The sequence below is a fragment of the Octodon degus genome, unplaced genomic scaffold, assembly GCF_000260255.1.
Source record: "Octodon degus isolate 3935 unplaced genomic scaffold, OctDeg1.0 scaffold00074, whole genome shotgun sequence".
Lineage (NCBI taxonomy): Eukaryota > Metazoa > Chordata > Mammalia > Rodentia > Octodontidae > Octodon > Octodon degus.
In genome coordinates this window covers 9,658,552-9,684,607 of record NW_004524650.1, presented here as the reverse complement: position 1 = coordinate 9,684,607, position 26,056 = coordinate 9,658,552, and the positions used below count along the sequence as shown (strand labels likewise).

Genomic DNA, 26,056 nt, shown 5'->3' with positions numbered 1-26,056 from the left:
GAGAGAGAGAGAGAGAGAGAGAGAGAGAGAGAGAGAGAGAGAGAGAGAGCGCGCAGTCCCTTTTAGCCACAGCACGCCCAAAGTTTTGGTTGCACAGGCTAGGGATGTGACAAAATTCCAGGACCGGAGGCAGGTTTGGCCTCTTAACCTCATCCAGAGATTTTTCCTTTTGCGGCAGTTCTTTGGCGACCAGCCCTGAGCCCTGGGAAGCCGCGCACGCGTTCTGCGCAGGCGCCCTGGAGCTGATTCGCTGGCGCCCAGGGCTTTCTCGCGCGCATGAGCAATTCGAAATTGCCGGGCCCGGAAGCGTTGCGCAGGCGCACTTGGCCGAGTCGCTCGCCGCGGCGCTCTCTGAGGTGGGGGCTAAAGGCGTCCGGGGAGCTACGGAAGTCGTACACCCTTGAACTGTGAGTTTCCGGCGGTTCGTTCCATGGCGCGGGATTGTGAAGTATTAGGAACGAATTCTGAATGGAGACTTCAGTTTTGTTGCGATGGAGATTATCCATTTCCCCGTCCCTCCAGTTCAGAACCCGCCGCCCTCCGGCGGGAAAGTCGCGCGCCTGCGCACCAAGCACCCGGGCCGGCGGGTCCGCGGGCGGAAAGCCCTGTGAGGGCCCGCGCTTGCTGAAGCCCAGCGACCATTAGTTCCCCGCTCTTCCTCCGCCTCGCGCCCGTGGTGGCCAGAACTGTTCCAGTTTGTGTGGGGCTTTGGACTAGTCTCCTGGCCTTGAGCCTCCTGGCTCTTTGGGTGGTCAGCGGGCAGTGAGCGCCTGCCTCAGCCCTCCCCCAGGGCGCCTCCTCTCCCCGCAGCCAGCAGGCGCGGGGGCTGGCTGCCCCCGGCGGCCCCAGAAGCAGACCTTTGCACCGCCGCCAGCTGCGCTGAGGCTCCCCTGCTGGGAAGCGCTCCCTGTGGCCCCCTGCTGGTTTATCTGGAAGGTGAAAAATTCAAATGGAGTTCCTTAGGGCCGGCCGGCTTCTCTTTGGGGTTTGGGCATATGGTGCATTTTTTGTTTGCCCTTTTGAGAGCAGTGGCATTATGTAGAGCTCGGCTCAGTGAGTGATTAAACTTAACCTTCTCCAGTGTTCGAATTTTGACAGCTGCGTGGCTCCCCCTGTGGACATAACCCCTTCTTGACATTTTGCATCCCAGCTTTTTGTGATGGAGGCGTCTTTGGGGATTCAGATGGACGAGCCCATGGCCTTTTCTCCACTCTGCGACCAGTTTCAGGCTGATGATTCTTTAAAAAAATATGAGCACAATTTTAAGCTTTCAGGTATGTGTTCACTTCCCAACATGTACAATTTTAAAGATAAGCAGGTAGCCATTCTGTATTTTCAAATGCTTTAAATAAATTGAAAAGGTGAACTGCATGTTTATATAGCAAGGAGTGTTTTACAGGTATGTAAAGATCTAGATGTAAGATTTTAGGAGAACTGTAATCCAGTCTTACATTTTACAGGTAAATAAGTATTTGTAGCTAAGAAAACCTAAGTTTTATGGTGCTCAAACTAGAATTTGTCCTTTTTTTTTTTTTTTTTTTTTTTCCAGAACCGGGGTTTGAACTCAGGCCCTTGCGCATGCCAGGGAAGCGCTTATTCCACTGAGCCATCTCCCCAGCCCAAATTTGTCCTTTCATAGAGTTACTCTTGTCACTATACTAGGTTAAGTGTGCTTTTAGAAATTGACAATTTTTCAAAAGCAGAATTTGACAAAAATGTAATGTTTGTAGCAGTGACAAAGCATGGTCATATACTATATAAGTGCAGTTCGTCAGTGTGTGACCATAGCACAGAGCTACACTAAAAGGTGTACCTTCATTGCTTCTCTATCGTAGTGTCTGGTACATAGGGAGCATTTAATAAGTATTTTTTAAATGGAAGAATTCCAGCTGACTGCTTTCTTTTCCCCTAAAATGTAGTTTAATCTTTTCCACCTTTGCCCCAAGCAAATATAATGATTCTTCAGAAGATCCTAGTTTTGACCTTGGTTTGTGATCTGTGGTTTATATGTACACTGCAAAAGACCTGAACGCCTCTGAAACAAATACGACATCACATACTTTTGCTTTCTGAACAAAACTAAACTCAGGGTTAAATTGGGTGCCTTTCTCAGTGTCCCCGTTTTTGGTGATGAAAGCCACCGTTATGAAAGCCACCGTTATTTCAAAATTTACATTGTTTTGATTGATGTGTTGCGTTTGCGCCCTCTATCCAGTCACCAGCTCAGCTTCCTTTTACTAGCTATGCTGTTGCTTCTTTACATCCCTTTCTACTGCATTGACTCCCATACACTTTGTTCTTGCATTGCAATCAAGTCTTTTACCTTCTATGTCTGTCTCAATTTCCATTTCATTTACAACGCTGCTACTAGATTAACCTTCAAATACCAGTTTTATCCAGTTTCATGGACGCTGCCTCTTTTCCCTTTCAGTCTTCTTCCAATTACCTGTTTTTCACTGTTTAGCTTTTCTTTATTAGTCACTGGACACACAGTACAATAATGTAGTTACTATTTTATTGTTTAGCACTCTGTATTTTGTCTCTGGTTTGTGATATATGTTGTATATTATTAACTAGAGTGTGTTAATGGATCAGTCTGATTTGGTTTTAGCATAACATTCAGGACAATGCTGTTCCTCTAATATTCTGAAAATCCACTGGGAAATAAAAAGAGTCAAGTGAATTTTATTTTCAATTTTGAAAGTTTGTAGCCATTCACATAACCCAGCATTGGACAACTTTATAAATAATGCCTGTGATAATATATAAAACATGCTGAAACATTACCCATATGGTTCTTTTACATATGACCCTTAATAAAAACTATATCAAAAACATAGCTTCAATAAAGAGTAAAGCTGATGAGGTCCAGGCACATAGCTGTCTTTTGATCTGATTGAGAAAGGAAATAGACTAGATCAAGAGACAGTTGTGTGCCTGGACCTCATCAGCTTTATTCCTTATTGAAGTTATGTTTTTGATCAGATAGTAGAATTTTTTTATGTGTCTTTGCATTCCCAAAACCATAGAGGGTCCAGCACATAGTAGGTGCTTGAAATCAATGAAAGACAATGAGAGGATATATGGTACTTAGCGTAATGGATATAGAGCAAAGCCCTTTGGGAAAGATAGATCCTAACCTGTTATTTGATTTCCAGCTCTTGTTCTTCCTTCCCTTCAAGTCCGTGTTCTGTTTCTCATTTTTGTGCTTAATAACTTTTCATAGCTTTCACTTGTGTTCTGCTTTTCCTTTCCTCGGCTACATTGTATTTTCTTATGTCCCTTCGTCTTTTCCCTACTCTTTTATACCTGTTCTCTTTCAGCATTTTTACATACATACTTGTTTTTTCCTGTCTTCTTCCATTTTTGCCATCTGATGAATGCTTCAGAACTTGTCATCTGAAGGCTTCCTGGCATCTTTAGAAGTATTTATCTTCCCCAACTCTGTGTCTCCTGTAGCTAGTAGTATATGCATTCTTTGCTGACAGTTATCATTATATTAAGAATAGTAACATCTGTCTCCTTTGCTAGACTAAATCATAGAAATAGTAGCTGCACCTGTTTTATCATTTTTCAAATATACCCATGGCCAAGCATTTGTAAAAACTGTTGAATGAATAACACCATAGACATCATTTATACCTCTGTGAAATTGGGCAAGAGATTTAACTTCTATGAATAGGATATCCTTGTCTGGAAAATAAGGATTTTAATTCCTATTCTACCAATCATAGTGCTGTTATGAGTATCTGAAAAGGTAACATAATTAAAAGTATTTTAAAATGTCTTAAACTGTTATACTGTGCTGAGTATTATAGTACCTTTAAGTAGCTTATGCTTGGCTTAATGTTATCTCAAGATTTTTGTAGCTACTTTTTATATCCAGTTATTAGATTTTATATTATTGTCTGCACTATTTTAACCATGTATGTTTTCATAGAGTTTAAATTCATTTAAAAGTAGCAATTTTGGGGCCGCAGAGATAGCTCAGTGGTCTAAGCACCTGCCCAGCCAAGTGCAAGGACCCGGGTTTGATCCCTGGTACTACATGTGGTGCTGTCCCTGCCCTGAGTGCACCGAGCTGGCCACCCAGACCAGGCGTGGTGGCACATGTCTGTAATCCCAGTGCTAGTGAGGCTGGAACAGGAGGATCACTATGAGTCCAAGCTATGTAGTGAGACCCTGTACCAAATACATAAAATTTTTTTTAAAAAGTAGCAGTTTTTCTGCTGTCCAAGTAAAAAATGCTACTGTTATTTGGGACAAATTATTAAAAAAATTTTTATATGCCCAGAGCTTTACCGGTCCTTCTCTTGAGGGATATACAGTGAATGTTCAATGCATAATACTTTTCCAAACTTCAAGATTCTATGTGTTTGAAGAAGAAAGTAGTTTTGATGAACATAGCATTGTGTCTTATTATGCCATCTATTGACCACAACATAAATTTACTTTTAGGTTTTATTTTAGGTTTTCTTTGTTTTATGTTTAGTTTTTTTGTGTTTGCTTTTAAGAGACAGGATGTCACTATGTTGCCCAGGGTAGTCCTGAACTCCTGTGTTCAAGTAATCCTCCCGCCTCAGCCTCCTGAGTAGCTGGGACTACAGGCAGGGACCATTGTATCCAGTTTTACTTTTTAATTTTAACTTCTTCATTTTAAAAACCAAATTCCAGTGTAGTAGATATGTTGTATGTGTAATTCTGGGCATCAACTCTTTGTGAGTTAAAATAGGTAATATCAGTCAAAGCACCTTATAAAGTTTTAATTATTCTTATAACTTTTACTAAGACTTTTTTACTTAGAATTACTTGGGTTAGAATTTAGTTCATTGAATTTTTAATTTTAGAAACTGTAAAGTATGTCTTATTGACTGTCATGGTAAACTTTTTTTTCCTTGATAGGTGTTAAAAAGGACATTGAGAAACTTTATGAAGCTGTACCACAGCTTGGTAGTGTGTTTAAAATTAAGGACAAAATTGGAGAAGGTAATTTGGGGATATACTTTTAGTATCTTCATGAGTTTTTTGTTTATATTTTCCTTATATAATCTTTATTTTCATTATTTATTGATCCTACTTTTAAAACTATTAAGACCATGAGAGTAGTGTAAGTTATTCCAGTGCTTTTTCCCCCTGGAAGTAAAGAAAGTATAAATAATAAATATTTACAGCAAAGCAAATGGTTCTGTTTTAACCTATTACGCCATTAAAATAGTTTGATCTGTTTAGCATTGTTTCATTAAAACTTTTAAAAGTCAAATATTAAAGATTCTAATAAATTATATTATAGGCACTTTCAGCTCAGTCTATTTGGCCACAGCACAGTTACAAGTAGGACCTGAAGAAAAAATTGCTCTCAAACACTTAATTCCAACAAGTCATCCTGTAAGAATTGCAGCTGAACTCCAGTGTCTCACAGTGGCTGGGTAGGTGATTCAAAGGTATTTTAATTGAACTGGCTACTTATACTGTGTAGTGTTTTAAGGTAGGTGCTAATCAGAATGATCAGATTGTATATAGACTATATCTCTTAGTTGTTCGCAGGTTGTTAGTACTTTGCCTCTAACCTTACAATAGTTAACTTACCATTTTTTTAGAAAGCATCTCCCTTGAGGCCCAGCTTGATTTTCTGATCTTGTGTCACTGTTTTGTAACCTTCCTGCCAAGTCAAAAACCTGTCTTCCTGGCCTGGATATTTTGTATACGTGAGAAACTCAGTTTTAACATCTCCATAACTATTGACCGCCTTAGCTCAATTTATTTTATTTATTTATTTAATGTATTTGATACAGGGTCTCGCTACTCAGCTTGGACTTGTAGTGGCTTCTGTCTCAGCCTCCCCAGCACTGGGATTATAGGCATATGCCACCACACCCAATTTCAGTGGCCAGCACAGCGCACCCAGGGTTCTGGGGCCTTCATGGCATGCAGTACTGGAGATCAAACCCAGGTCATTTTGCTTGCCAGGAAGGCACTTAGACTACTGAGCTATCTTCCCAGTCCTTTCTGTATACTTTCATGAGATCAACTTTGTTAGCTTCCATATATGAGGGAACCATGCAATATTTATTTGTCTTTCTGTGCCTAGCTTACGTCACTTAATGTAATGTATTCTAGTTCCATCTATGTTACTGCAAAAGACAGTATTTCTTTTTTTTTTTTTTTTTTGTAGTTAGTACAGGATCTACAGGTTTCACTACACAGATTGGACTCACAGTGATACTCCTGTTTTCAGCCTCCCAAATCCTGGGATTACAGGCGCATGCACCACACTCAGTCTCAGTCACCCTCTTAGCACGCCCCAGGGGCGCACACAGGGGATCGAACCCTGGTCCTTTTGTCTACCTAAGCAGGCACTTTAATCTGCTGAACTATCTGGCTGGCCCTCAGTATTTCTTTTTATGACCAAATAAGAGATAAGGGTAAGTTTTGGGAGGAAGGGGGATTGAACCCAGGGAGAGCTGAACTATTCCCCATGGTCCCCTTTAAGTTTTTTAGCAGGATTTCATTAAGTGGCCGGGCTGGCCTTGGCCTTACAATCCCCCTGCCTCAGGCTTCTCAGTAGCTGAGATTAGGAGTGTGCCATCATATCCAGGAAAGGTAGATTTCATACTCATGGTTTGAGAATTGATTGAGAATTTTGAACATTTTTCATATATTGTTGGCCAGTTGCACATAGTATCTTCTTTTGGGAAATGTCTATTCAGATTATTTGCCCTTTTTTTGGTATCAGGACTCGAACTCAGGACCTTGGCTTGCCAGGCAGGCGCTACATCACTGAGCTATATCCCTGGCTTATTTGCCTATTTTTAACCAGTATTGGGGTTTTTGTTTTTCTATTTTTCTGAGTTTCTTATATTTTTGTGGAACCTAATTCCTTATTGGATTAAGTTTGCAAATATTTTATTTTCAGATTTCCTCTTCACTCTTCATAGGTTAGTATAATCTCATTTGTCCTTTTTACTTTCATTTCCTCCACTTAATCCAATTTGAGGGTTTTTTTGTGTATTTTCTTTGTTCTTTGTGTAGAATCTAGTTTTTCCAGCACCAATTATTGGAGAGACTGTCCTTTCTTCAGAATATACTTTTCTCCAGAGTGTGTATGTCCTTTCTCTAGAGTCTCTTTTGTTGAAGGCCAGTTGACTGTAGATGTATGGATTTATTGCTAGTTTCCCTCTGTTTTATTGGTTATCTGTTAGTTGCTATACCAGCACCACACTGTTTTGTTTGCTGTATAGCATTATAGTATGTTTTCAGGCCAGATATTCTGATGCTTCCAGATTTGTTCTTTTGCTCAAGATTGCTTTGGCTATTTGGAGTTTATCTTTACATAAGAATTTTAGGATTGTTTTTTCTTGTTCTGTGAAGAATGTCATTGGTATTTTGTTATGCAATGTGTTAAATCTGTAGATCATTTAGAACACTATCAACATTTTAACAATATTAATTTTTTCCAAACCACGAGAATGAAATCAATCTTCTTGGACATTGTGGCATACTCCTAATCTCAGCTACTCAGAAGCCTGAGGCAGGGGGATTGTAAGGTCAAGACCAGCCCGGCCACTTAACAAAACCCTGCTAAAAAAACTTGAAAGGTCATGGGGAATTATTCAGCTCTCCCTGAGTTCATTCCCTTTTCCTCTCAAAAACTCACCCTTATCTCTTACCAATCTTCCCACTTCCCTGTGTTCTAATTTCTTTAGCTTCTCTAATTTTCCTGAAGAGCTTTCTTGTTTCAGGATCATTGCTCAACCTTTTCGACTTCAGGAAGATTTCTGCTAGTTTTCACTTGGTGACTGTTTACTGTCTTGATAAAAGCAAGAGTGACAACTGCTTCAGAAAGTCTTCTGTGAATTAAATTGGACTCTGAAATTTTTTAAAATTGTCACACACCTTTTGGTTTCTTTGAAAATCCTTAGCATGATTTGTGTCTTACTTTACTTGTTGGTGAGATAAAATACCCAACTCACAAAGTTAGAGGCTCAGTTTATAGGGATTTTAGTCCATATGTCTTAGTTACTATTCTCATTGCTGAAATAAAATGCCCAATACTCAAAGTTAAAGAGGAAGAATTTCTTTAGCTCACAATTTGTGAAGATTTTTCAGTCCATAGTTGATTTGTTCTAAGGCAGGGTGGCACATGGCAGGGGGGCAATACTCCATGGTGGTGGAAGACAGCAGAAGCAAGCAAGAGCACGAGATAAGCCTTTGTGTCCTTTATATTGTACTCTGTCTATCAGGACAAGGACCAGTCCAGTCAGTGGACTGATTCAGCAATCACCCCCCTTTATTCCCAGCATGATATTCTGAATCAATCAGTACAGTCACCTCCAAAAATACTCTGACTGTGTGGAGGCTTTGGGGAACATCTAGACACAAACCATAACAACACAGTTGGCTAGCTGTAGGGCAGGGTGGCATAGCAGGGTCATCACAGAGGAAAAGCAGTACATGGCAAACGGGCAGGTGAGAACGGGCAAGGGACCTTACCAGCTTCATTCTGCCCCTTTTATATTCCATCTTGGCTCACAGGATTAGGGTGGTGCCAAACCAGTCAGTGCACTGATTTCTAGATCCAACCATCTCTGGAAAACCCTTACCTATCACTGAATGAGCTTTGGGAGATATCTAGGCATGAGTCATAACAGTCTGTCATTATTATTTTGTTTTTCTGTATTGTCTGCTAAATAAACTCCACAGAATAAAAGGACAGAAATTGTGTTAATATTATTTACTGTTGAATTGATGATGTTTAACACTGTCTAGCAAACACCAGTGCCTACTAAGTATTTATTGAATGAATAAATGAACATACTTGTTTCACTCTTTGTTATAAAATCCAAGAAGATATGGCTTCTGTAAGACATGATTATATACATTCTAGTCCCTTCATTAAGATCATTTCTTTTTTTCTATACTACTTCATATCCATTTACCACTTCCTTTTTCTTTGAGTTTTAAAAAGTACGCACTAAGAATGTCTTCATATGCTCTTACGGTGCAGTGAGGCAAATTGTCTTTGTGCTCTACTTCCACGCTATCCAATTTTCCTTCCTTAACTGTTTTCCCTCTTCCTTTATATCTATATTGCTCTCTGAAAAATTTAATTCTTCATTGTAAAAGTGAAAGGCTTCCCTCAGTTCTTACTGTCATACCTGATGATCCCTTCCTCCAAAACTCCTTTTTGTCATCCCTTCCTCACTTTGCTTTCCAATTTAGAGACTTTATTCTGAGGTTCAATTTTCCTTGTATTCATGTTCACAAAGTTAGATATCACTTTGTAAGTATGTTGCTCTCATTTCTTCCTGTCTTCCACTGTCATATCTTAGTATATCAAAATGATAAGCTCTTAATTTTAGATGCTGCTTTGCTTGATTTTTCAACTTGGATTGTTGATACTCACATTGTTTACTCAGGGTCCAAATCATGAGAATTGCTGGGAAGATAGCTCAGTGGTCTAAGCGCCTGCCTGCCAAGCACAAAGACCCGAGTTCAATCCCCAGCACCACATGCCGTGCTGGCCCTGCACCATGCTAGTCACTGAAACTAGGCATGGTGGTGCACGTCTGTAATCCCAGCACCAGGGAGGCTGAAATGGGAGGATCACTGCTGCATCAGGAGACCCTGTACCAAATAAATAAATGAAAGAACGAACGAACAGATGAATAAAAGAAAGAGAAAGGATTAAAAACATCATTAGAATCAACTTTCTCCTCTGTCCTCGACTTTCATGAAGCAGTGTAGCATAGTAATTAAGAATGTAAATCTGGAGCAAACTGCTGGGATTCAGAGATGGCTTCATGACAATACTTGATGATCTGGGGAAGGAAGTTCCTTAATCTCCCCATCCTTCATTTTCCTTTTCTGTTAAAAAAAGCAGGGAAGCAGTAATACCGCTTTCTTTTGATGATTGTTATACACTGGTACCTTGGTTCACTAACTTTGTTCTTGATTTTGGAAAAGATGGCTTCATTTGTGTTCATGTGGGAAAGATGGCCATTGTCATGTTTGTCCCCTGTTGCAGAGTTTGCAAACAGAAACAAAATTTTGCCAAGTGCTTCTGTCTGTAAACCAGAATTTTTGCAAACAAATTCCTGCACCAAGTCACTGTAAAGATAACGTTTATTAATAGATATAAAGTCCTTAGATCTGAGCCTGGTATATAGTGAATATTCAGTAAACCTGTTATTTTAAAAAGTGATTTATTATATTTACTAAATCTGCCATTGAGTCTGTTAACTCTGTCTTGTATGTCTTTTTTTTTTTTTTTTTTTTTTTTGGCATACTTTTTTTTTTTGCGTAACCAGAGATCGAACTCAGGCCCTTGCGCTTGCCAGGGAAGTGCTTATTCCACTGAGCCATCTCCCCAGCCCCTTGTATATATTTTTCATTCTGCCCACTTCCCAGTTAAAACTGTAATTATCTTGTATTGATTTATTATACTAACTTTGTAACTATTATTACTTTTTTCTTAGAATCTTATGTTTTGTACATAAGATTAGTGAAATGTTTACATTATCTTATGTGATTTTAAGTCAGATTTCGAGCAGTATGTATGCATTGCTAAAATTACACTTTTTAAAAAATATAGTATAAAGTTCTAGTTCATTTGACCTTCCTCTAAAGTTCAGTATACATTTTTCCACCAGGGGGCAAGACAATGTCATGGGAGTTAAATACTGCTTTAGGAAACATGATCATGTGGTCATTGCTATGCCATACCTGGAGCATGAGTCTTTTTTGGTAGGTTTTAATATTTCTTGAATTTTAATTAGCCGAAACACATGATTGAAAAAATTTTATGACCTCATTCATAACTTTATTTTAGGACATTTTGAATTCTCTTTCCTTTCAAGAAGTACGGGAATATATGTTTAATCTTTTCAAAGCTTTGAAACGCATTCATCAGTTCGGCATTGTTCACCGTGATGTTAAACCCAGTAACTTCTTATATAACAGACGCCTAAAAAAGTAAGTATGAAGAATTCCCAGAAAATACTTAAACTGATCTATTTGGGTTTTGTGTTTTTTTTTTTGTTTTTAAACTGGTTTATTTGTACCATGGGATCTCTCTGCAGTGGCTTTGTACAAATTGTTTTTGTTTAAAATTTTTTATTGTGATTGAGGGAAAGAAATGCATGATGAATATAAAATTGCATCAGTAGAGTAACATACATCATTAGATGTAATAAGATTCAATAGAAATAAGCACTTTGCTAAAAGAAAAATTCAGAAGGTTTCAGTTCTGTTTGTTTGTTTGTTTGTTTGTTTGGATTTTTTTGGCGGAACTGGGGACTGAACTCAAGCCCTTGCGCTTGCCAGGGAAGTGCTTATTCTGCTGAGCCATCTCCCCGGCTCCGTATTCAGTTCTTTTTGACCTTATATATATCTGAACTCTGGGCTTCATTTTTTCATTTTAGTAAATGAGGGGATTATATGACATGATAGCTAATTTCTTTTTTTACCCCTGAATTCTGATTTTATGTATATTTTGGTGATCATTATAAATGCATTATAAGCTGCAAATAAAATATGGCTACTATATAATAGATTATATTGACTATGGTAAAATTAAAATTAATTTTCAAATATTACAGTGCTTTAATTGTTAAAGATTTATTTTGTCTCCTAGATATGCCTTGGTAGACTTTGGTTTGGCCCAAGGAACCCATGATACAAAAATAGAGCTTCTCAAATTGGTCCAGTCTGAAGCTGAGCAAGAAAGTTGCTCACAAAACAAGTCTCACGTAATCATTGGAAAGAAGATCTCCTTGAGTGGCCCGGCATCTAAGGAGCTGGATCAGCAGTCCACCACAAAACCGTCTGTCAAAAGACCCTACACAAATGCACAAATTCAGATTAAACAAGGAAAAGATGGAAAGGTTCTGTTTATTTTTAAATAACTATCATACTGTTTTGGAAATGTACTCCTTCATCTAACAGGGAATACAATACTAAGATAGTACCTTGTAATTAATCTTTTAAAAATAGTTGAATGTATTCATTTGACTAGATTTTTTTCACTAAGATATGTGCTGAGTTATTGTTTCAAAATGATTTTTTTTACTTTGTTAATTGATAGACTATCATATGTTCTAAAATTACATGGAAAATAATAAATTTTCCCTGCATATTATAAAGTTCAGATTATCATTTTTAAAAGGAATCATTAGTTATAGGGGCAAAATTCTGAAGTGTCTATCTCCATTTTAGCTGCACAGAAAAATGTAGCATCTATGCAGGTGGTTTTGAATTCTTCTAGTTCTATGGAGTATGATAGCATTGCATGGGTGTTAAGAGTTCTGTCTAGACTGTTTTCTCCTTTCACAGAAGTGTTTTGGTGCCTGAGAATGTCTTGGATGCAGCTGTTTTTGTTTCATTTCACTTAACTCTTAAAACTATGGCAGAGTACAGCTGGCAGAAAGTGTTACAGATGTAATCCTTATTTTCCTTGTTTTTGTTGGTATTGTAGGAGGGATCTGTAGGCCTTTCTGCCCAGCGCTCTGTTTTTGGAGAAAGAAATTTCAATATACACAGCTCCATTTCACATGAGAGCCCTGCAGTGAAAGTAAGTAATGTAGCTTAATAGTCCAATGGTCAGTCAGTTATACACTCAAGAGAATGTAGGTAATGACTAGGTTAGGATTTATCAAGCAGGTATAGCTTTGGCAGTGTAATTGCTGTGAGCATTTAATCAAAACTTCTATTTTCTCTAATTTTTTTCCTGAACTTTTCTGGGGGAAATGTTTCATCATTTTTGGTTAGCTATTTTTCTTTTCCTATCAGTTTATTTAAACCGTTAAGACCTTTTCTGACAAGATTGGTGGAATTATAAGCTCCCACACACACCTCACATAGTTCTGACACATATATGATGATAGAAAGATGTTTATAAAGTCAGCAAAATTGCCAGTGGTAGATGATTATAAAGTGGCTTATATCTTGTGACAGCTAGATGATTTGAACAACAAATTAGAACTGATTTTAGCCAATGTAATTGTGCATTTTACAGTTCTGAAATGGAGTTAGACACTAGAACGTAAATTACACCTTTGTAGTGTATCAGCAAAAATTCTATTAAAATATAAGTCAAAAATTTACCAAGTTAATTAGTCAATTTAAATGCAAATTATTTAAAAAACCCAGAAAGATGTTAAAAATTTTAGTAGATAGCTGTTTATTTTTAATCCAGTAGTACATTCAGAAGTTTTAGAGGTTATTCTTCTGCTGCTGCTTTTTACCATACTAACTTTTGAAGGCATCGTGTTATACCATGGAAAGAGAAAATTTAAATTTTCTTTTATAGCTCGTAAAACAGTCAAAGGCTATGGATGTATTATCAAGAAAGTTAGCAGTGAAAAAGAAGCCTGGTTCTACAAAAGTTATGAGTAGTGGTGCAGTAAAGAAAACTGTCAGCTCTTGCCCAGCCAGCCTGACCTGCGACTGCTATGCAACAGATAGAGTTTGCAGTATTTGCCTTTCAAGGTAACCTGTTTTATTGGTGTTATAAAATCTCCAGCTTGCTGCCAGACAAGATTATAAATTGAACTAATCTAGCGGGTGACAGAATAGCAGTGGCTGTGTTGGTCTGCGAACCGCACAGGCTGATACAGGGCGCAAGCCTTGCAGGGCGCATGCCGCTTATCACGTTATTTAGAATGCCTATGCTCTTTAGAAAATGCATTCGTACTAATACACATATTTTGGGGAGGGGTGGAAACTAGTTGTCTTTAGAAACTTAAAGTTGGCATTTTGCTTGCTGAGTTAGTCTTTTCTGTTTCTGTGTTTCTGCCTATGTGGAATAGTTAGCACCAAAGAATGGAGTTCCTTTCTTACTATCTTTAATTTTTGCCTCAAAAATTTTTCCCTTTCCTTCAAACTTGGCTTTCTTACATCTTTCCCTGATTATATGAGAGACTAAGTATATCAACAATTAATCACTCAAAAACAAGTGAATTTTTATATAAATCCCTGTTGTTTTTCTATTTTGGCTTTTAGCATTTGCCATCTCTTTTTGTGCTTAGAAATTACCTTAAGAGGGCCAGCAAAATAGCTCAGCAGATTAAGCTCCTACTTAGGCAACCACAGGGACTGGGTTCTGATCCCTGGCACCCCAGGCCACACCAGCCCTGCACCCAGGTGCACTGAGCCAGCCACCAAGACTGAGTGTGGTGGCGCATGTCTGTAATCCCAGTGCTGGGGATGCTGAAAACAGGAGGATCATTAGGAGTTCGAGCTGCATAGTGAAACCCTGTACCAAATACATTAAAAAAAAAAGAAAAGAAATTACCTTAAGACCTTTTTTTAGAATAAGGCCAGGAATCTATTAGAGGCAGAGGAAAACAAGTCAAGTCTGTGTAGTTCATCACACTAGATCATCATTTGATTTATATTTGTATCTATATCAAGGCGAAACTTAACTGTGAACTAAATTGATAAATATACTTTCTTGACTTAAATAGCTCAACTTTAACATAACTTGTGAAATCTTCTTTCTTCATTATAAGGCGTCAGCAAGTTGCCCCTAGGGCAGGTACACCAGGATTCAGAGCACCAGAGGTCTTGACAAAATGCCCCAATCAAACTACAGGTATGTTTGCCCCAGAAATACAGAATCTGATTCAAATGGTTTATCCCAAATAGATTTTTTCGGTTTTATTTTTGAAACAAGGTCTTACTATACCCCAGTTGGCCTTGAACTTGAGTAATTGATGCTCCTGCCTCACTTGCCAGAGTAATAGGATTATAGGTATGCACCACCATTTCTGGCTAAATTCATTTTATTTTATGATCTTTAGCTGTTTATGAGTAATATTTGACTTCTTCTATGTAAGCAATCCTAAGCAGTGCAGAAAACCCATTTTTGAGATGTTATTTTTTATGAAAATTTCTGATCCTAACATTGCTTCTTGTTTTGAAATAATTTTTTATACAGGAGTATTTTGCTCACGAGGTGATTTTGTTATTACTACTATCACTTATAGAGAAAAAATGCAGTTTTTAGTAGGTTTTAACCAATGTATACTCTTTCATCTGTTTACTTAATGCTTCAGTTTTTATGTTGTACACATATAATTATGTTTGGTTCAATTATTTTTTGTTAGTCTCGAAACAGTACAGCATTTAAAATATTTTGGACAAGACAAAGGTATTCCATAATCTAGAAGTTGTGAACCCTGGTAACATCTTATTGAATGAATAGATAAATCCTGCTGTTCACTTGGATTATAGGCTTTGAAGAAATACATTCATTCATTGTGTATCTGTTCTGTGCTTGCTAATGATGCAGAAATGAATGAGACCATCTGCTCACACTCTGGTTAAGATGTGTTCTCTGATAGTAATTATAGAATAACCTACTGAATATGGTAAAATTATACAGGGGATTTAAGAGATATCTGCTCTAACCCAGAGCTTATGAAAGGAAGTTCATGGAAAAGATGATCTCTGAGATAAGACTGTTAGTGGTGGTGGTAGATTAAGGCTTGAGCTGAGGAACTCAAACAACATGGTCTAGCCATACAGGAAACCGATTAATGTTTCTAGAATTTAAGATCCAACTTGAATGGTTAGAAATAAACATAAAAGGACATATACAGGTAAAGAATACTTGTTAAACAGTTTGGACTGTGTACTATAGAAAGCATTTCAAGAGGAAAACATCTTAGACTTGGTCTTTATGTAGGTCATGCTGGCAGGTATGCAGAGAGGATAGGTTTTTGAGGATGGTAAGCTGCAGTGGTCTAGGTAAGAGACAGTGAAGACATGAATAGGGACATTGGAGTGAATAGAAAGGCGAAAGGATTGGGAAGACCGAGTTTGTCAGGTTATAGAGTCTGGATGTGTGAGGTGGTGAGGGGAAAAAGACTTCTATGATGTTTACCAGATTGCTGGCTTGAGGAATTTTTATGTATGTAGGAGCCACAGAGGAAAGGAAGGGTCACTGGTTTATAGGGATATGTAAACTTGGGGTAGGACATCACTGGATTGAGATATTTCTGACACATCCAGCTAGAGATGCCCAGCACAATAAACATGACTGAAGCTCAGGGAAGAAGCTGGCTTAGTAATACAGTTGAGTGTTATCATTATGGAAATAGTAGCCAAAGCTGTGAAGTGAGTGGAATAAAAAGGATTTTTGGCTGTGATGAACATCAGCACTTATGGCTTGGAACAAAACATTGAAGGAACTGACTAAGGTACAAGTGGATCTAAGAAAGGCAAATGATCCTTGGCCAAGGGAGTAGAGAACAGTAACTTGGCAATGCTAGTTCACCAGTTAGGAAAAGCTGTCCCTAAAAGGGGGCAAAAGAGCTTTTCAAAATGAAGATGAGCTAATCTGTTTTTCTGGTTTGGATGGTGAAGTTGATTTTGGCACTGCTAGGATTGAACTCAGGCTTAATCTTAACTTCCAGAATTCAGGAGATGATTAAATCTTCTATAAAGATGTTAGCATCTGACTGAAGTAGAGCTTCTAATTTTCAGTACTTTACACTAAAACGAAAATAACTTTAACCTCTGGCTGTAGGTCTTAAGGAGTATCCAGATTATTTTCTCACATTTTTTTTTCTCTTACAAAATGTAGTTTGCTTAGAGTTTTCTGTTGGTGAAGTATCCTTTTAAATTTATCAAAACGTTCAAGAAAGAAAATACTGTGTTTTGTAAGGATGTTGAGTCACTAATCTTGACTGTGGTAAAATTACCTGAGGAACTTTTCAAAAATACATATTCCAGAACTATTTGATTATAATTTCTGAGAGATTGAGCCTGGGCATCTGAATTTTTTTAGACTTCCAAGATAATGTTAGTGTACAGTAAAAGTCAACTGTTTACGTAGATGATGAAATTATATATTTGGAATTTAAAGTTTGTTTTCTGTTACAGCGATTGACATGTGGTCTGCAGGCGTCATATTCCTTTCTCTGCTTAGTGGACGATACCCATTTTATAAAGCAAGTGATGATTTAACTGCTTTGGCTCAAATTATGACAATTCGAGGATCCAGGGAAACTATCCAGGCTGCTAAAACTTTCGGTAAGCAGTTTTATGTTGCAGAACAGAAGAAATGCTCTGATTATCTCCAACAAATCACTTAATAAATTACTTAAAATTTTTATTCACAAAGAAGTATTCATTGTTCATAAAGTTCTAATTTTAGGTAGGAAATTTTTCAATTGCTTAAAAATGTTTTATTCAGGTAAGAAAATATTATCCCATATATATATTTGTGTCATTTTACTAAATCCAAAATACTAAACTGCTCCAGTAAAGTTCAATTTCATGAATCTTTACTGTGATTTTACTTATATAAATGTTTTTAGTGATAAATTTAAATTTTTTGGTGTATATTAAACATCAGATTATCTGCCTGGTCTACGGCCATACCACCCTGAACGCGCCTGATCTCGGAAGCTAAGCAGGGTCGGGCCTGGTTAGTACTTGGATAGGAGATTATCTGCCTAATATTGAGAAAGTCTTTGCCTTAAATGATCTTAGTTTAACAAGTAAAGTTGGGCCGGGGAGATGGCTCAGTGGGATAACCGCTTCACTGGCAAGCACAAAGGCCTGAGTTCAATCCCCGGTTCCGCAAAAAAAAAAAAAAAAAAACAAGTAAAGTTAATTTTAATACAGTGTAATAAGCTCTACAGTGGGGAAGGGAATAGAAATGTGGGTTAGTGACTGTCAGATCCTTTTTTTTTTAATTTTATTTTTTCAAAACTTTTTAATGTATTTGGTACAGGGTCTCACTACACAGCTCGGACTTCTAGTGATCCTCCTGTCTCAGCCTTCCTAGCTCTGGGATTACAGGCATGCACTACCACACCTGGTCTTGGTCCCCACCTCAGCGTGCCTGGGTTGGGCCTTCATGGCATGTGGTACCAGGGACAGAACCTCGATCCTTGTACTTGACTAGGCAGGTGCTTAGACTGCTGGGCTATCTCCACAGCCCAGATGTCAGAGATTCTTTAGAGTTAGAGTAGCAGAGAAGTGAAAGGACTAGGACATCTTTCCTTTTTTTTTTTTTTTAACATTTATTTATTTATTTATTGTGTGTGTGTGTGTGTGTGTGTGTGTGTGTGTGTGTGTGGCCAGCTCAGCCCACCAGGGGGCGGGCTGGCTGGCATGTGGTGCTGGGGGATCGAACCGTGGTCCCTGTGCTTTGCCAAGCTTGTTCCAAGTAGGTGCTTTAGACCACTGAGCCATCTCGCCAGCCCCGACATCTTTCCTGATGGAGTATTATTTTAAATATATTTTAGATACAGCAAGTCTTCTCCTTAACCACGCAAGTTCTTCTGCTTCATAGGGCTTCTAAGAATTATCTCATTCTTGCTCTGTCCAACAACCTGAACTAAAATTAGTATTTTCCAAGGAATGGATGTAATGTGTCAGCTTGTATACATGGTGTGAGCAAATTTCAGTCAGCCTGTCCCGAGGATGACTGGGCCCAAATCCAGGATCAGTAGTCCTAATCAGAAATGCACATCAGAATTATCTGAGAAACTTCAAGAAATACACATACCTGCCCAACCCTACCCATTTCTGGAAAGTATGAATCAGAAAAATACGATACTTAGGAAGGCAGTAGCTTGTTCATTTGATGAGAGAAGTGCTACTCCTGGGTAAGCACTTCTGCAAAAATGATTTTATCCTTTGCTTAGGCACCAATGCCATCATCTAATTTGCAAGAAAAACTTAGTGGTAATTGTTATGAAAGTCACAGAATCCTGCCAAAAAATATTTCTGGAGTAAAGTATTTCTGCAGTAAAGGCTTTATGTGTCTTCTTCGTACTATGAGAAAACTTTGAGAAAAATAGGGCAAAATAATACAAGGGAAAAGTGACAGTGAGTGTAAAATGAGATGGTTATATTAAAATATTTATTATAATAAATGAAGATGTTTATTCTCAATTGAGAAAACTTTTAGCCACTGTTAAATAATTTTGAAAGATGCTTATGGACTTAGTTTATCAGACAGCACCAAAACATTTTGTTGAAGAGCTTGGGTCTTTTCTAGTGAAGGCAACAGTTACAGTGAAGGTGAGCAGTGGGAGAACAGAATCTGATAAAAGTACTCCAAACTGGGAGCCTTGACGGGGCAGGGGCTTCTGCCGTTATAATGCTTGTTTTCATATTGTAAAAATAGTCATACTGTATAGCACCTGTCTTGGTGTTTTAGTGCAGTAGTACAGGACAGTACTAAAACCTGAAAATTTCAGCATATACAGCTGTGTTCCCTTACATAACATAAAGAAATGTCTCGTCTGGGGTTAGCAGTGGGAGTACTTCTACTTCCCCTGTGTGTAATCTACTCTGCTGTCTTTACCCTTAGACCTTTCCCCACTGTGGGTCATTAAATTCTCTATGAATTTTACTGAATAAACTCAAAAGAAAACCAAGAACTAAAAAAAATTTTAAAATTGACATAGTCTATAATGAGATATAATTTGATCAATAGTATTTATTTAGATTCTTTTCCCTAAATATTTTGAATATATGCTCTTCTTTGATCATGCATAAAAATAACATAGCATATTATATAGCTTGGGACATGCATAACACATATGGCTAATTATTTCATGATTTCAGAATAGCCTAGTAAATTAAGGATTAAACTATCTGACTCTTCTCTGGATACACTGTCCTAGAGTTAATAGAATGATAGATTTAAAAGTGAAAAAGAATTGGCAGCTGTATCCTCACCCAGATTGTAGTTATTTGTTTCCATTGTTTTCACCTGTCCATCCCCCTTCCCCTGTTTTCCTGCCTCGGTATACCAGCTCAGTGGTTAGAGCAGGTAAAGGTACCTTTTTACTACCTAGATCATTTTGTTGATAATCTCAGTACTCCAAAAATAAATCTAAATATTCTACTCCTTGCTTAGAGGCATGTTTCCATTAAATAAGGAAATGCAAGGCAAAAATAGTACATATTTGCCTAGTTGTATGTTTGTAGAGTTTTTTCCCACTGTGTCAGATAATAAGTTCATGGGGAAGATACTTAAAAACACAAAACAAGGTCTGGTTTGAATATGAACTCATTCAGAAACATTGTTAGGGCTTTAGGTAAACTAGGTACTATTGTGAATCTCTGATTTTGTAGAACTAAATTCTGATGAGAATTTAGTAAAGAAAGTAAATACATTAAGTCCTTGATTTATGAAGATTTAGGTTGTGAACTTTCACAGGTGTACTGTATAAACTCAGTTTGCTTACAAACAACTCCAGATTATGACCATTCAGGAATGAAACTCATTCATAAGTCACTGACTTACTATATTTACTGTCAGAAAGGGATGCTATTATGAAAGACAAAAGGAGAAAAGGAATGAAGAGGGCACAGCTATTTAGGATAGATTGGCCAAGAACACAGTTGCTCTAAAAATATGACATTTAAACAGAGTCACTCAAATGAATAATGCTTTTTCTTCAGTCCAACAGACATTAACTGAAAACCCAGTGTGTGCCAGACATTGTGTGTTTCAGTGTTCAAAGATAAATAAAACTTTCTACCTTCAAAGAGCTCGGTCTCAGGAGATGGACATATGTTTATTAGTTACAGTACAGGAGGAGAACAGAAGTAATAAAACTCTCCGCAGTGGGTGACAGAAGCTTGAAATACTCCATCCTCTTGTGAGACCTTACAGAAGTGGAACTTTTGTTTGTTTGTTTTTTGGAGACAGGGTCTCACTACACAGTTCAGACTGGCCTTGGGCTCACTTTGTAGCCCAGCCTCATCTTGAACTCACAGCAGTCCTCCTGCCTCAGCCTCCTGAGTGCTGGGATTAGAGGCATGTGCCATCCCGCCCAGCTCACAGGTGATTTTTTTTTTGTTTTGTTTTGTTTTTTTGTTTTATTTTAGGGAAGGATCTACAGGGTGTTCAGGGTCTCACTACTAGATCAGACTCGTAGTGATCTCCTGTTTACAGCCTCCCAAGAGCTGGGATTACAGGCAGTGCACCACCATGCCCAGTCTTAATTGCTGTCTCAGCTTGCCCTAGGGGTGGGGCCAGTGCACCAAGCCCGGGGATCAAACCCCCAGTTCTTGTACCTGCCTGCAGGCACTTTAATCCACTGAGCTATTTGCCCGGTCCTCACATGTGATTTTTGACCAAAATGCCCATAAATCTTAGGCACATGAGGGGTGTGGCGCATCCTGGACCATTGTGATCAAAGGCATGGAGTTTGGAAATGGGGTGAAGTGTGGTAACCTCAGCTGGTTAAAGATTACAGAAGATTAAAATGAAGCTGAAAAAGTTGACAGTCAAGTGAATTCCTGGTTACTGTTTTCTACTTCAACCTTTTGATTTGGTTTCAACTGTATAGTTCACATACAATTTAAAAGTAGTATGTAGGGTTCAGAGATAGCTCAGCAGCATAAGCACCTGCCTCGTAAGCACAAGGTGCCAAGTTTGATTTCTGATTCAAAAAAATAAAACCAAGTAGTATGTGGTCTAGCTCATACTCTGTGTATCTCTGTAAAAATATATGACTGGACTTGCATGATTCTCATGAAGGATGTTTCTGCTACATTTAAGTAATAATAATGTTACTTTTTTTTTTTTTTTTTTTTTTTTTAGGCAAATCAATACTGTGTAGCAAAGAAGTCCCAGCTCAAGATTTGAGGAAACTCTGTGAAAGACTCAGGAGTCTAGACTCTCACACTCCCAAATTAGCAAGTGGTCTCCAAGGATGTCCTTCTCATGATTCAGCTTTTTCAGAGAAGACTGACCATAAAGCTTCTTCCACCATACAAAGATCGCAAGCACGGCCCTCAAGAGATTCATTATGTAAAGGAGATTATAATGGGTGGGAGAATCATTTTGATGAGAGTAAGACCAATTTAGAAGGCTGGGATGAGGTACCTGATGAAGCTTATGATCTTCTCGATAAGCTTCTAGACCTAAATCCAGCTTCAAGAATAACAGCTGAAGAAGCCTTAGTGCATCCATTTTTTAAAGATATCAGCTCATGATGTTTCTTCATTTCCTGTTATTATCGTATATTGTGAGGCCGAGTGAGACAGTCCTTTGTAGTACCAAAAGTCCTTATTGAAAGAATAAGGAAGGGTGAATATTTTAAAATTTAAGTATTTGTTTTGGTGGCAGATTGTAAGATACAGATTAAAATCACTTAAAATGCCTCAAAGAGTTACTTGACCTACTACATGATCTTTGAGTTGAACCTAATGAAGTACAATCAGATCTTTAGTTACCTTTCCCTGCCATGAGCAAAAGGGAACAGTTTTACCTAGGTCATGAGATTAATGGATGTGACAGGGAGTAAATGAATCAGAAAACTTTGTTTCCTACTGCCTTAAGACCATGAGTGTTATATCCTTTGGGAAACTTCATCCTGGTGCTAGCACTCTCAAAATTTATTTTAGGTAAAGAAATACTATCTTCTTCTGGAGATACACATTATACCTTTTATATGCACTGAGGAAATGTTCATGGGGCAGAATATCACAATCGCACTTAATTTAGCCATTTTAAAATATTTTATGAAGTCCTTTTCTGCATTAACTGTGGTGTTTTCTTGGTGTTTCTTCCTCTGTCCCTAACACATTCTCCTTGGAAATGATATGGTACCACAAAATTCTGGGTGCTTTACAAAGTGTAATGTGTTTACAGTTGGGAATGTGAAGTAACATGCACACTAGTTGATAAGGGAAAGCTTTCAGAACCAAGGTGAATATTGATAGTCCAAAGTGCTTTTTCTATTATTTATGTTTCCCCACAGCATCTTACTTACAATTAGATAACTGCTAACGGGAAAAGTAAACATAGAATTGAGAATTTTACTGAAGATATTTTTCTCTACCTAGAGCCATTCAGATTTCCACAGCTCTTTTCACTTAAGTAGATTGGGAAGACATCAATAAAGGTTGCAAAGTAGCAAAGGACCTAGTATAGAGGTTTATGTTATTCACATTCCCAAATGACCCATGACAGTATATCACACTTCCTATGGAAAATAAATCTGGGAGAAATTTCCCATTTAGTAGTTATAGATACAATTTAGGACCAAACATTCACTTTGTTATTTTGAGCATTGGTATGTCAGAATGCCTAATGTTTGGCAAATGTAGTATTGTGTGTGTGTGTGTGTGTGTGTGTGTGCCATTGCCCTTGATTTGATGTCTTACGTCTTATGCTATAAAAAAATTTTAATGTCCTTGAGTTTGTATGTTTAATAAAATTATCCCTTTATATTTTTATGTCAGACTATTCATTTACAAAACAATAGTTTAGCCAGAAGTACTGTTGTACACCTGTAATTCCAGCTACTGAGGAGACTGGGGCAACAGGATACCAAGTTTGAGGTTGGCCTGGGCAACTTAGACTGCCTCAAAGTTTAAAAAAGGGCTGGGAAATGGAGTTCAGTGACCACAGCTCTGGTTTTGATCCCAGGTGTGTGCTGGCGTTTGTAGTCCTAACTATGTGGGAGGCTAAGGCAAGAGCATCATATTAATGATTCCTTCTTTTTCAGCAAATTGATAAAAGGTAATATAAACTGTTTTAGTAATAAATGGCTTGGTCACACAAAAGTAACATAAAGGAAGATCTGGCTGTAGAAGAGATGGTCATTGTCTTCATTTATAGAATATTTGTCCTAGACAGAATAAATCATTTCAGTGATTTGAAATGAAAACGAAATGCTTTATTTAGTCAGCTGGAAGTTTTGATTCACAAGTTACCATAAATTAAAAGGAAAATTTTACCAGTTGTATTGGGAGAGGGAGACTTTTCTCTCAGGAAGTCTCAAACTCAATCCTGCCCATATTAACTTTCTGTTAGGATGGAGCTTGGTTAATATGCAAGATGGGAGATGAGTGGAGCGGTTGTTTTAAAAGGTGGTGGTAGGGCCCAGGAGATAATTCGGTGGCATAAGCGCTTGCTGGACAAGTGCAGGGTCCTGAATTCATTACCAAAACAAATCCTAAACTAAAAGAGTGCTGTCTTAGGAGTCAGTTCCTGGGCAGTTGTAATCCTACTGAGAGCATTAGTACAATTTTAGGACAGATTTCTCAATGTGCTTCATCAAAATTAGCAAGAATACATATTCTTGAGATTTTTAGGCTTTTAGAATACAATTTTATAATAGATACCTCCCTAAATTATTTAGCCGAAACAGTCACTTCCCAAGAAAGACTAAGGTGGTAACTAGTGAGTGCTATTTCCAGTTATAATGGAAGTTCCTGGAATATTCAGCTATTTTTCATTGTCAGCCGTTTAAAATTCCTATTGCTCAGGCTCTTGAGATAAAATTGTTAAGGGTATTTTCATTAAATATGCCATAGACATTTAGTACTATTAATATAACAAGCTGCAACTGTTGATTTTTCAAGAGGCTGCAGCTCTGTAGCATTTGTAATGAAACTTTTCCTTAAAAGGAGATGATTATGGTTGTCTTAATGACCTAAATACAAATATGCCTCAAGAATGGTTATTCCAAAGAATTAAGTTTATTTCAAAATCAGAACAGAAGTCATGAAGTAATGTTAATTGTTTCATTTCTGGCACCACTATTTTAGGGACAAAATTGTGTAACATGTCATAATATTGATTGCAAAACAATCTTGAAACCCACAAAAGTTGTAGGCTTAGGTCTTAGTAATGTCTGTTGTTTATGTGTTTCAACCCTCCACGTCACTGAGAAGTTATTTATCCTAAGAAACTAGCCAAATTTGGCGGGTAATGCTGTCTGCCAGTGTCTGCAGATGTACTGTTTCTGCCTACATTGGTGCACTGTATGTGGTCTGTAAGAACACTATCTTAACCCCAGACAGTAATTTCAATTCACTCTTCAGACTTTTTTCCTATATTTTAACAACTGATGTTTTGTTTCTTTTCTTTCTTGCTTTTTTAAAAAAATTTATTTATGTATTTGGTACAGGGTCTCGCTATGCACCTTAGACTCGTAGCAATCTTCCTGTCTCAACCTCCCCAGCTCTAGGATTACAGGTGTGTGCCACCACGCTCAGACTTGATCACCAGCTCAGCATGCCCTGGAGGTGGGGCCGGTGCTGGGGATTGAACCCTGTCCCTGCACTTGCCGAATCAGGTGCTTAGTCCACTGAGCTATCTTGCTGGCCAGCTGTTTCTTAATTTTATCAAGTTAATGTGTTGAAACTGTCTTCCTTGAAGGGGAGACATTATCAACTATATACCAGAGGAGTAATCAGAAGTAAAGTAAAGCTCAATGAAATTAAGGAAACGTTTTTGACAAAGTAACCACAAAAAGTGTTAATGTGTTTAGTAAATGATGTTTTAGACAGGTAAAGTGGAAAAGCATCATCTTGGGGCAGTCATAGTAAATTGAGTGAAAAAATAAAAAGTTCGGAAAAGAATTTAAATTTTTTAAAAAATGTATTTGTACAGGTGCTCACTACTCAGCTCAGACTTGTAGTGATCCCCCTGTTTTCAGCCTCCCCAGCACCGGGATTACAGGTGTGCGCCACCATGCCCAGACTTGGTCACTGGCTCAGCGTAGCATCCGGGACCAGGGATTGAGCCTTGGTATCTACGTTTACCAAAGCAGACTCCTAGTCCACTGGAGCTCTCTCACCAGCCCAAGAATTTTAATTTTTGAGGTTAATTCTTTTTTAATAATTTTACTGAGAAACAAATAGCAATGAAGCAGTTTCAAAACCAATTACTAGCATAGTTTCAATAATTAATACATTGCATATTGTTGTCTTAGTGGTTATTCATTGTACAAGATGCAGACATGATATCCTGTCCACAAACACTATTAGAACAAATCTCTCTATTCAATGAATTAAGAGAAAGCAGCTGTATATCCTAGCTTTTGAATACACAGATACAAAATGGTCATTCATTTGTATTCCCCCTTTTTTGTTTAGATTTGTCAGAGAAGGGTATTCCATTGTCACTTAAATATTGTAGGTGCATGAATTCAGCAAAATATTCCAATATAGTCCAGTAGTCCATAATAGTGGGTTATCTGTAGGACTGGCAATGTCAGAAGTTACTGACTTGAGCCTTTTACAGCTCAGCATATTAATATGGCTTTACACTTTTATACTTCATTTT

The 26,056-nt window shown here is 37.8% G+C and overlaps 1 protein-coding gene across 4 annotated transcripts; it reads left to right on the top strand.

Moving 5' to 3' along the window:
• Positions 1-289: 289 nt before the first annotated feature.
• On the top strand, positions 290-23,215 carry Cdc7 (cell division cycle 7). 4 transcript variants are annotated; one of them, XM_023720343.1, is made up of 12 exons: positions 290-407; positions 1,151-1,274; positions 4,903-4,986; positions 5,291-5,426; positions 10,650-10,743; positions 10,829-10,971; positions 11,633-11,882; positions 12,473-12,568; positions 13,307-13,485; positions 14,508-14,590; positions 16,885-17,034; positions 21,578-23,215. In XM_023720343.1, the coding sequence occupies exons 2-12, from the start codon at positions 1,160-1,162 to the stop codon at positions 21,970-21,972; spliced, it is 1,725 nt and encodes a 574-aa protein (XP_023576111.1). In that variant the 5' UTR covers positions 290-407; positions 1,151-1,159; the 3' UTR covers positions 21,973-23,215. The 4 variants fall into 4 exon arrangements, with proteins under 4 accessions (XP_023576111.1, XP_023576110.1, XP_023576113.1 ...); XM_023720342.1 differs by having other exon boundaries at positions 1,082-1,274; XM_023720344.1 differs by lacking the exon at positions 290-407 and adding an exon at positions 446-1,053.
• The last annotated feature ends 2,841 nt before the right edge of the window (positions 23,216-26,056 follow it).

Excerpts from the sequence above, each read along its gene's own strand:
- Cdc7 (XM_023720343.1), top strand. The coding sequence starts at position 1,160 with ATGGAGGCGTCTTTGGGGATTCAGATGGACGAGCCCATGGCCTTTTCT. Across the intron at positions 4,987-5,290 it reads TAAGGACAAAATTGGAGAAG|GCACTTTCAGCTCAGTCTAT; the intron begins GTAATTTGGGGA and ends ATTATATTATAG. Across the intron at positions 10,744-10,828 it reads TGGAGCATGAGTCTTTTTTG|GACATTTTGAATTCTCTTTC; the intron begins GTAGGTTTTAAT and ends ACTTTATTTTAG.